Source organism: Leptodactylus fuscus, chromosome 7 (assembly GCF_031893055.1).
Source record: "Leptodactylus fuscus isolate aLepFus1 chromosome 7, aLepFus1.hap2, whole genome shotgun sequence".
Classification (NCBI taxonomy): Eukaryota; Metazoa; Chordata; class Amphibia; order Anura; family Leptodactylidae; genus Leptodactylus; species Leptodactylus fuscus.
The window spans coordinates 83,877,358-83,889,478 of record NC_134271.1 but is presented as its reverse complement, the minus strand read 5'-3'; the positions used below and the strand labels follow the sequence as shown (position 1 = coordinate 83,889,478).

Here is a 12,121-nt window from a genome sequence, read left to right as displayed (position 1 = left end):
AGCATCCATCTCGAAGTTTGGGAACATAAATGAAGCAGATGGTTCTGCTGATAAAACAATGGCCGACAATCAGGACTTCTACTCAAGCATCAGTGGGGCCGCTGTGTAGAGCTAATTGGGGATTATTTCTGCCAGAGAAAGCAGAAAGTCTCCAAATTCACTGCACTAGGGCAAATGTCCCTCCTCCCTGTCACCAGCGATATCTTATCTCTCGCTACATTGTTACATGCCCTGATTATTGTCTTAATTGCTTTATCGTACTGCTCTATTTTTATATATAACCGTAAAACTGACAGGACTTGGACCCTGGACGGAACATGCCCAAGGATTGCACATCTGAGTTGATTTTCATCCATGTCCTGATCCTGAGATCAAGAATCATTGTTCTCTAAAGACCAGAGAAGGAAGGAATGCACCTGCCCATAGCAACCTATGTAGTACCAGCGACAATGTTACTAGGGCAGATTAGAATAAACATGAATTTATTTTATAAGATATCTCTATAGGGGTAGTAGATCCATTTTTCTGATACAATGTTCCAGATCCCTCGAGTCTGCTGCCGCCACAAGGGGGAGTTTATTGAAGATGTATTTGTTATTGAGTTTGATGTGCATAGTATAAAGTCTTATTTAGTGGACTCCACACTGTGATGGCTGCAGATACCTAGGATGTTTTCATGTAAGGCCATGTGCCGGGAAGCAGTATGTGGAGAAGGTGGGGATATCAAGCTCTAACAGAAAATTGCAGTTTCCACTCCAGTAAAAACAAGATAACAATCATCAGAGATCAAGTAAAGAGTGGCCATTTATGTTGAAGATCCTTAAAGAGGGGAAACCTTCTTTACCAGGGACACAGAAGCTGCATGTGTTCTCTCTATGGTACTTACACCATATACACAAGAGCTCTGCATACACTCCTTCATTGTATTGTGAGATTACAATCACATTTCTTACTGGGAACCATTAAACATTGTGGTATCTCTATCTAGTGAGTGGTGGATGTCGGACTGGGAGGCGCATTTACAAACACAATGGCAGATGGCTCCTATTTACTGCCATAAAATACTTGTCAATGTGTAAATCCTTCTGTTTTAGCAATACTCTGTCATGGTTTAATTGCATTCATTTGATGCCAAGACATAAACCCTGACTCCACAGAAATAGGACCCAGATAAGGAACTATACTGACACAAACAGGAGGTTATGGTCTGTTATCACAGAGCAGAAGATAGGAAGAATGCCAGCTCCCCATCCCCTCCTTTCCACAGTAACCCACTACTCATCAGTAATGCCAATTCATACATAGAAAATAATACAATGTATGAGAAGTTACTGAGACAGAGTGGGATTATCATGTGTGATATGGTCTGCTGAGCTGAAGTATCTAAGCCTGTCGTGTGTTAGTGACTGCTGAGTCAATGTATCTAGTGCTATAATGTATAATAATGTATGCTGAGTCAATGTTTCTAGTGTAATGCTGTCTCCTGTGCTGTTATATATAAGCCTGTCATGTGTTATATATAATGTCTGCTCAACTACTGTAACTAAACTTGTCATGTGTGATTTTATGTCAAGGAGTCACCCAGCTCTACTACTTTCTCTGAGATTCTTCAGTTTTCTTACCTACAATGTGGGATGAATAGTTGAAGAGAAGGCCATTATCATTCTACATTTGCATAATTCTTTTGATACAATGTATCATTTTCAGTGTTTTTAATGACTGCTCAGAATAGCTATTATCCATGAATTCCTCTTGACAAATCTACCACATCTGGGCTACTGTTCTTTAGGAGGTTCACAATGTCTTACTCAGCACCAAGAAAAACTGGGATTCAAAGGTAGCATGGCAAAGAGGAAAGTTCATGTAGACTATGTGAAAACTGATCAAGCCTAAGCTGTATCCATAAACTTACATTTTTCAAAGGTAAAGCTGGCCAGACCCACTGATTTCAGTAAGCCATGGTGACCAGGGGCGTAACTTCAGGGGGTGAGGTCGCACCGGGGCCCAGGATCTTCAGTGGGCCCATAAGCACTGGCATAAGCCAAGGAGACCCAAAAATTACCCAAACCACACTTAAGGTATGCTCACATGAAGGAAAAGATTGCGGAAACCTTTTCCGCCTTGTGAACATTCCGTGCGGCTAACCATGACGGGATGCAGATGAAGCATCGGCATTCTGCTCCTGATTAAGCCTGAATGAATGGGACTAAACAGGAGTGTGTCTCTAGCCATGGCTGAATCAGCCACAGAATCCGTAGCAAGATAGGGCATCTCAGTTCTTTTTTCTGCTAGCGGAAAAAGAAAATAGGCAGCTCCCTTTAAAGTCAATGGGAGCCTTTTTTGCAGGCGTATTTTGAGGGGGCTTCCGTGTCAAAATCCACCTGCAAAAAACTCTGTGTGAACATACCCTAAGGTTGATTAAACTCCTTAGCACCTATAACCATTGCTATCAAGAATTTACTATAGGGATGAGGTAGGGGGCCCCGAACAAAAGATTGAACCTGGGCTCACAAGAATTTAGTTACGCCACTGATGGTGACTATTGTAAAAGGACTGTCCAGGACCTAACAAAGTTGGATACTGATGACCTATCCACAGGATAGGTTATTAGTGACAGATTGGTGCATTGTCCGGGTGTCGGACCCTGACCTATCAGTAGTTTCACCCACCAGAATCTGTATAGTGAATGGAAACAGAGCGCAAGTTCCTGGCTCCACCACTACACTTTACAGACAGGAAACTGTATACAGTGTATGGAACTACAGCATTGGCACCAGCGGTGCAGCCATTCACTTGAATAGAAGCAGAGTTGGTTCCCGTCCATATACCTGGTATATGGCTTCCAGCAAAATAGCTGATCGATGCAGGGTCCAGGTGGCAGACCCTGACCTTTTTAATACTGATGATCTATCCTGTGGATAGGTCATGAGAATACAACTTTCTAGGTTCTGGACAACAACTTTAAATGTATAGGGATGTTATGACTTCCATTCATAAGATGCAGAGCTGTGTGTGCATGTGTATTGAGGGTATCTGGTATTTCTTTCTTTTACTGTGGACACGTGGGACTCTGTTACAGCCTGGGAACCTACCCCACGAGGTTATGGAAGCTTGGCAACACCCTGTCTACCTGGATGGCTTCAGACTTCTTTGGGCAGTAGAACACAGTGGTAAGAAGAAACGAGGAGGACATTTGGGGCATTTTTTGTGGTTAAGGAGCAATAGTGCTGATGCAAGATACCGAACTATCAGCCGTGAGCATGAGATCTCAATACCTACCAAAGGAACTACCACATGTTTTCGTGATAACTGCATATGTCCCCCACCTCTGCAAAAAGAAAAAAAAAGTTTCTGCCTGTTATATCTCCATGCTGTGACCCCCCCCCTCCTCATGTCCTCCAACCACAGTCGGGCTGTATTATCAACATCACTTCACACAGAGAACTAAATGATCCTGCAGTGTGTCCGTGTTTCTTTCTTTTTTAGTTGCTATGATTCCTAGGATTTCCCTATCTGCCATGATCTTGTATGTGTTTCTCTCTTGTTATATACTACTGTACCATCCATGAAACTGTATCACAAAAAGTTTCCCCATTGTGGGACTATTAAAGGATTATCTTATCTTATCGTATCTTAAGGCTGTCATAACAAATTTGTAGTTAACAAAATCAGTAGGATGGAAAAGGACAAATGACAACCGTATAATGTAAACTGATATAGTGTGTCAGGCCATTGCTACAAAGGCCAGATGTGAATACTTTGCTCTGCTAGGATCTGCTCTGTTTTTTGTTAGGGGACACTCACAATACTGTTATGAATGTCCATTGCTCTCATCCATCATAGGACAAGAGCCACAGACTTTAACAGCTATGACATAATAGACGCAGACTGGGTCCTCTGTATACAAGACTTTTTCAGGGTCAAGGTGTTTATTTGCAGAAATTGTCAGCATTATGGTGACTTCTGTTATTCCCTAGGTCTCATATTCATTCCTACAGTGAATCAGATAGCACTAGACAGAAGTCCATAAATCCTGCAACCTGTTCCAGTATACACTAGCGGAGTGTTTAATCCGGAATACACATACGCTCCCATAAGGGCCACCTAGGCCCAATGCTGAAGTATGACAGGCTCTCTGAATTGAGATGCTCTATAACTCATCTTCTCTACTCCTGAGTGATGGTAGTAGGGTCCAACCAAAAGACTCCCAAAGCAAGCATTCAGAGCACAGAGGAGGTGTTGTGGAGCAGCTCAAAGCAGAGAACCGATAGCACTTCAGTCTTAGGGACCGCCTCGGTAGCACTTGTGGGAACACATGCTGGAGTAAAGGTTCCTCTCTGAAATGCTGCTACTACAATACTTTCTAGAGGCGACAGATGATCTAAATCTTCATCACTCTATAATGACATCTTCTATTTCACTTACTCACTACTTGCGGTCAGTGAATGAAAACAATCCTAATCTGAAAACCCACCATGAATGAACATTTCCCACAACTGAGTATTTGTTACATTTGTATCCAGTCTAGACAATTGTCTGTCAGCTAAGTATATCTCTCTTCGCTGTAGACAGTTTGCTATGTAACAGACTGTTCAGCTCTGTGTTAAACTCTCAGCTGTGAGACATAAATATGCTTTTGGTCTCCCTGTGTTTCCATACAATAACAGCAAGCACACTTATTGAGAGTGAGGTCTGTTATAAAAGTGCGGCGCCTGAGATGAAAGAGAATGATTGCAAATATGTCAAAATCAAGGACATATCGAAATGACATTTTATTAGCTTTCCTTATCTTTGTGTGAAAACATACAAAAAAAACTACAATTTGACAGATCTGAAACGTCTGAGTAAAGCTTTAAGGTCCAGCCCCGGTCCTGCCAACTCCGCTTCATATCTACATGGCTTTGATGTGTGGAGGTTTCTACGAGGGACACCATATATTTCCGTGGGAGTCCGGTGCGTTGACATAGGGAATGTTCCAAACCCAGGGTCTATCTGAAAGACAACATAGAGGAGGTGAGCGGGGGTCTGCGGCTTGCCTGGATTGTTGGGGGGGGGGGGGCTGGTTGCCTGGCGATCACACACTGATGAAGATAAAAGAGGCTTGAATAACGAGAGGGGGCGGATGCAAAAATCAAGAGGATTTTATGAATAAATCTCATCATTGGGAGAAGGAAAAACAAGAACATAAGCACATTATAACTGCCTGGTTACAAGATGGAAGCTCTGTGTCACCAATGATGTGAAGATGCAGTCACGTGACAGAGACAAGGGAGGAGGATATTTATTTAAATATGTTTGTTTTCCTTGTCTTTTTCTTTGATTCTCCTTTATGAGAATGGGTTCTCCTTGAATACAGTTATATACAGTACTACATTGATCTAACCTAAAGGGCTGAAGTGTCCCCCAGGATGATCATACGATACGTTTCAGATCATGTAGGAATCTTACCACCTACTGTCATTTTCCATTGTTCCTTCTTTCCTTCCTTTCAATCTTGTTATCTTAAGTTATTGTAATGATTGATGCAGTTTAATAGTGTGACACCCCTTAGTGTTATATGTCTGTCTATACTTACATGCCATCCAAGGCACTGGATCCTTTTGAAACTGTAGAGACTGAGCTTCCTGATTCAGGAACAGAATGCTTCAATACGTAGGAAGCGTGAGAGGGCATTGGATGTAATTCAACAGTTACACTGTCCACAGAGTCAACACACCCAGCTTTCCAGTCACTGAATGGCACAGAAACCTGCTTTTGCCTTATTGTTAGCTCGTGTCAGTCTTTACTGTGGTTCCAACATTTTGTTCATGAACAAGGAGGGCCAGGATAAACAGAACTAGAGCTTGTTCTCAGATTGGGGAGGGGGGTGGAGTGTTACAGTACATGGAACTGTGGGAGGACACAAAGTGATATGAATACTTTGTATTATATAAACACTGTGACAGCAGCAGTAAGTTGCATTTATTCAGTAGGCGCCCTTAGGCTGTCGAGGCATGCTGGGGGTTGTAGTCACAGAACTAGGAGGTTTGTATTACTAGGGGGATTAGTTTATTGTGCGTACATGGTGTTAATTCAGCGTGTGATTCTCCACCGTACGAGGCAGTTTTTCCCCGTCGTTGGAGATTTATTTCCTGCTGAACGCCTGTCAAAATCTGGTGATTCAAGGAACGATCAAGGCCTCGTCTTCACGCCATTAACATTGTGTGGTTTTTTTCCACCCACAGTTCAAAATTATTCTCCCTTCACCGGAGAGGAGGAAAATTAACCCTGCAGCTGCTGAACAGCATTTAATTGTCTTTCCAGGAAAACAGCGTAAAGCGATCTTGTAATATCTGGCCTTTAAAGGGGCATCACCCCACTTTAGTCTTTGTTTCTGTTATGTAAATTGTTAGTTCAGGCCTTTATAAAGTTCCTAAAGGAGATCTAAAGAAATTGCCTTAGTGTTTACTTCCATAATTCTTATGTTTTCCCTTCCTCCTCCCACGCAGGTGAAAAGCTCCTTCAGATAAACTGTATGAATGGAAGAGATGAATGTTTATGGACTATTAAGTCTGTCACTATTACAATGGATTCTGACAAAGAACAAGTGTGGATCCATTGTCAGCCTTGACTTTCTCCATGACATGCTCACTCAGCCCAGGGCAAACGCATCATTTTAATGGTGGGGAGAAGAAGCCATCAGAAACCACCAAGTGGCCTCTGCTTATAATGTGCCAATAAGAAAATAAAAAAAACATTAGTTTTTACCAGTGCAGATGTCATGGGAACTGTCTCCTTTCCCTATACACAACAGACACAAATATACATTTAATAAAGCCAGTCCTGAAGAATATACAGATCACACCGCTGGAGGACTTATTACAGAAACATATCTGATACACTACAACAAACCCTGCAGCTGTGTCAGCAGGAGATTACCTAAACAGTTGTCAGGCCTGTGCTTGTAAACATATATTAACTGCATGATTGAGGAGGGTCACAGGGGTGTACTGTCCCTTTAGACAGTTACAACTCATGGCTAACCTATAGACAGATGCATAATGCAGTTTATATGTACCAGTCTCAAATTCTTCTTTTCATGGATGGTTAAACCATGCAACAAAAGTTTCTAAAATAACATTTTCCCCAAAATTTTAAGACTATCTTTTTTTCATCTTTTCTCCTCTGCTAAGTACAAAATGATGGAAATCTTATTTTCACCTACTAGGAGAAGTGACTGTAATGTATTATGTGACAGAATCACAAAGCATAGACATAATGAATGCTCAATGAGAATGCAGCCAATTTCCTTCAGACTCTCTCAAAATTGGTGCTCGGTGTAATGCGCTTCCATAATGTCGCTGCTTTTAAAGAACGTATTACGCTGCCCCCACCCAGCAAGGTTGTACAGACCCCAGACTGCGAGACATGCTGCTCTGTGCCAAACTGCAGATTTCTTCCCTCTATTATAATTAAAATAAGATGCAAAACACAATCTGCAGTTACAAGCTTGGGAACCTGAGATTAACCCATTAAATCACAAGGCTTCAGCACTGGTACTAAGCACAACGAACCCACATATTAAAGGGGCGGTCTCCTGTCTAATGTAAACAAGGTTTAACCATTGTAGAATGACAAGTTGTGCGACTTTTCAATTCTTCATCATTTTCAAGATCTGCTTTCTGTGGGTGAATGGGAATATTATTATTTATTTTTAATGTCCAAAAACCCTTCAGCAAAGGATATGCTACAGATGTGTTCAGTGCACATCATTTTCTGTAACCATGGACTGCAGACAGAAAGAGATGAATGTAGTTATCACTAAAAGCTAGGTCACAGCCATAGATGTCTACTAGAAATCATCTTTAAGACCTTCACCAAACAGGAGACCAATGGTCCTGTGAGAAATATGTGTTATAATGAATCCAAGAAAGCAGTGCTAAATACATTACTCAATGCTTTATTGTGGAGCTAGAGAGCACAACAGTGACGTTTCACAAAAAGAGAAAACAAAAGGAGAAACAACACCGAGCGGATCCTTGTGCATTAACCAACACTGTATGGCAATGGTGAAAAGACAATTAGCCCTCTCACTTGGTGGGTTGTGAATGATGTCACAACAACCCTTAGGGTCAATTCACACCGAGGAAAATGGTGAGGAATTTAGTGTGTAATTTTCCACGCTGAAAAAAAAGTCTCCCTTTGATTTCAATGGGTTGTGCTAGTTTTTTTTTCCACTAGCGGAATTTTCCGCTAGTGGAGAAAAAATGTTAGCAGAACCCATTGAAATCAAAGGGAGGCTTTTTTTCAGCGTGGAAAATTCCACACCATTTTCCTCCATGTGAATGGACCCTTAGAGCATGAATAAAACTGATGGTAAATGATCCAAGGTAGCTGCTGCCAAACCGCCATATGGACGTCAAAGAAGTAAAAACAAATGGACCAGTCTCTTCAAGTAATAGGCCTAGGAAAAGTGCTCACCCAGAAAGAACTGCAACACCTCTTAATTGACTAATGTACAATGTGTTTCGTGCTGATAGCGCTTTCTCAAGTGCAAATATTCTTGAATAAAACACACACATATAGAACACATAACAATACATAATAAATAAAATAATAATAAAAATCTTATTATGGCCCATAAAAATCAAATCAATCAAAATCTGCATATATGTATATGTTGTACATTACCAACTCATTTTATGGGCCATAAGTCTGAGTTCTATTTGATTATTATTTTTTTTTTTCTTTTTGGCGATTGTTATGTGTTCTATATGGGCGTGTTTTATTCAAAAATATTTGCACTTGAGAAAGGGCTATCAGCCCGAAACGCGATGTGTGTTACTCAATAAAGAAGTGTTGCAGTTCTCTCTGGGTGAGCACTGTTCCTTGGCCTATTCCTTGAAGAGGCTGGTCCATTTGTTTTTGTTTCAGAAAAAGAGGTGTTTCTCAAGCTGTATATAAGAAGGCATGCTGAAACTGAAGGTATGGCTGTTCTGTGCTTTTGTGCTGCACAAAAACACTGAAAAATGTATCTGCTGCAGCCTTGAACCCTTACATATTGGAATCCATCCCGTTTTGCATGTCTCAACCTTACCTGTTTCAAACTATGCAAAATCTGGATACACCATTATAATCAATACTTTCCAAGTGAAGCAAGTGGGACAAGCAACCTTCAACTTGCCCCCACAACACTTTAAATCGGAGATAATGTCATTGTAAATATGATTACCTACGTCTTCTTTAACTGTAGAATCATCTTGGATGGCTCAAGAACAGGTCACATACCTTTTCCAGTGTATCGCTCAGGGGGTAAATCAAAGGGAACTGGGAATGTTCCTGTAGAATCTTCTTTGTTGGAGTAGATATTCAACATCACATGGAAGGTTCCGCTAGGGAGGTCCTGCACAGAACAGAGGATTTTAGGAATATTAACTGTGACAAAAGATCCATCAGCAAAGATGAAATACAGTAAGAGGAGCTGAATAATTTAAAGAGGTTTTCCCATCTCGGGAATTTCTGACATAGCCATAGAACACTGAAAACAGAGGGGGCCCAAAACATAAAGTTCTCTTTATTTACATTTATGAGGGTTTCAAAAATAGCAGAGCTTATCCTGAAATAAATGCTGATCCCAGAAATGGAACGTGGGGCATAGAATTGGGAACACGTCACATTATCACCTGTTTGTCAGTACAAGGGTACCAAGAGCTTGTAAACCTATCATGCCTCAGTCCCGGGGATTGTTCTCTCTGTCCTCACAGATTGTTATAACGTATCAGTGCAGGTAAAACATATCAGTTTACATTTCAAGACTACTTAGCACACAGTTAACAGAAGGTGAAACACAAAGAATATTATAAATTTGGAGACCTTCTCAGAATTTTTCTTTATTTACATGGACTGGATGAGTCCCTCACTCACTGTAATATGAAGAGCTTTACGTAGTAATACATTGTATTTTATTTCCTCATCATTTTTAACATCTATTTGCAGTCAGTGAATGGAAGCATTCTAGTTTACAATAACAATACGTTCACACTAGCGCTCCTTTCTCTGTTGTTTGGTTATCCACGGACCCCATAGACTGTAATGGGATTCTCCAGTTTTATACAGACTCCAACACAGATGCAATCCTAACCTTGCTGAGTGAATACCCATTGTGATCTAGTTCTTCTCACACACCTTAAAGACTGTCATACCATATTAGATATCAATTAAGATGCAGATCTATCAGTGTCTATTGTATGATCTGCAGTACACAAGGCTGGACAGACTGTACAGAAATGGTGATAGAGCCCAGAGGATTGTGGCAATATTGCTGTGAGGAACCTTGCAGCTATTGACACCTGGGAATAGATTTGTCAGCGCAGCTTCATGTTTTCTCCACTGATCTCTGCCAGAGCTGAGATTTTCCCACTGCTCAATAGAAAAACAAACTCTGAATATAAAGTAGAGAAAATGCGTAGAATTCCGGAGACCACGTCACTTATCTGAACAATCTGCGATAATGACAAAATGTGCTCATCTCCGGTACAGTATGTTTGCCAGGAGAGGACAGGAAACAACTTAAAGAAACATTACATCTTCATCTACTGTGCAACAGAATGAAAATCTAATGCTCACTCTTTTCATCCATATAAGTCAGGGAAGGGCTGAGTGTAAAGACAAATAAGCACAATCCACCTATAGCTTGCCCCCTAGATGTTCCCTATAATCATTTAAGGGAGAGCAGATGTTGACTGCAATGTTCTTGAAGGGGAAGTGACAGGCAGCAGGGAGAATTTCTTACCATATATATGCTTTAGGTAGAAGACAATACTAAAGCAGTCTATTACATGTGTATTAGCCAAACCCATTGATTTTAATATATGAAGTGGTAGATTGAAAGACGCCTCTGAGTTATACTTTAAACATATCCCACAGGAGAATAACATTGTGCTCAACCATATTTGGCCACAAGAAAACCTGTAATTGATCAGTTATGCAGTTTTATGGGGCCAGTGTAGTAAACCAGAAAGAGTGAATGATTGCTTTATACATTACAAGGAAGTATGTAACTCTCACAACAATGGCAAGTGGTCCAAAACAACACGGTCCAAAACAACACGGTCCAAAACAACACGGTCCAAAACAACACGCATCAGAGTGCACAGTACTATATTAGTGACAGTTATATATTCCTGTACACAGGGAGTGTTATAGTAGGTATATTGCTGTACAGAGGGCAATATCATAGTAGATAAAGGGAACCTGTCCATCATAAACTGACCCAAGCATCAAGCAATGGCCTTTCATATGATGTTCCTGACAAGGATTTCTGTTGCTGAAAAGTTGAGTTATAAACTTTTCAAAAGTTAAACTGGCATTCATCAATTTACATTAAAGTGTAACTAAGCATTTTTTTCATAAATTTATAATTCAGATGAAGATAAACTTTGTAATATACTTTAAATAAAAAAATTCTACAATATATGTCTATGGAGCGGAGGGAGAGGAAAAGGAGAGCTCCTCAAAGAGAGACATCAACAATATACAGACACGGTTCTTTTTCAGAACACAGTTGGGTTATCAGGTATTACTATCCAGCCTTCTCCTGACAGAAATGACAGAATGCAATAAACAACCTAATATCTCGGTTTTTCTCCTCACCCTCCTTCCTCTTCCTCCCATTGTAAACTGAGATTGCTTGTGTAGGGAGTATGGATAAAATAAATCAGATTAGAAAAGACAGGAGAAATATCAAAAGACACAGGCATTTTTATTTAGTAAGTATATTGCAAGGTTGCACTACAGATTTATGAAAAAAGTCATGGTTGGTGAGAATAGCTTCATCTAGTTAGGCAGTCGCTGCATAAATCACACCCCATGTGAAAATGACTGCATGACTAGATGAACCTGTTCCTGCCCCCCCGTGGCTAGTTAAGGTAAATTTGCATGTGCCAATCTAAAGTTTTAAAGCTTATAACACAACTTCTCAGTGACAGAAATATTAGTCATGGACACCATAAGATAAGATAAGATAAGATAAGATAATCCTTTAATAGTCCCACCTTGGGGAAATTTCAGCGTAGATAAGGACTTGATGTTACACATGCTGGGTTCAGCTTAAAGGGGAAAAAAAATCTGAAAGATTCCCTTT

The 12,121-nt window shown here is 40.5% G+C and overlaps 2 protein-coding genes across 5 annotated transcripts in view; both read right to left on the bottom strand.

The window, feature by feature from the left end:
- TTC8 (tetratricopeptide repeat domain 8) overlaps nucleotides 1-12,121 on the bottom strand; it is a 485,821-nt gene that overhangs the window by 120,909 nt on the left and 352,791 nt on the right. The window lies entirely within an intron of this gene.
- The window catches only part of TDP1 (tyrosyl-DNA phosphodiesterase 1), a 69,458-nt gene continuing 62,150 nt past the window's right edge, over nucleotides 4,814-12,121 (bottom strand). Inside the window, exons 15-16 of the mRNA XM_075280671.1 lie at nucleotides 9,268-9,382; nucleotides 4,814-4,992 (exon numbers count right to left, since the gene is read on the bottom strand). Of these exons, the coding sequence (XP_075136772.1) occupies nucleotides 4,919-4,992; nucleotides 9,268-9,382 (189 nt within the window). The 3' untranslated portion in view covers nucleotides 4,814-4,918. The remainder of the gene's footprint in view (nucleotides 4,993-9,267; nucleotides 9,383-12,121) is intronic.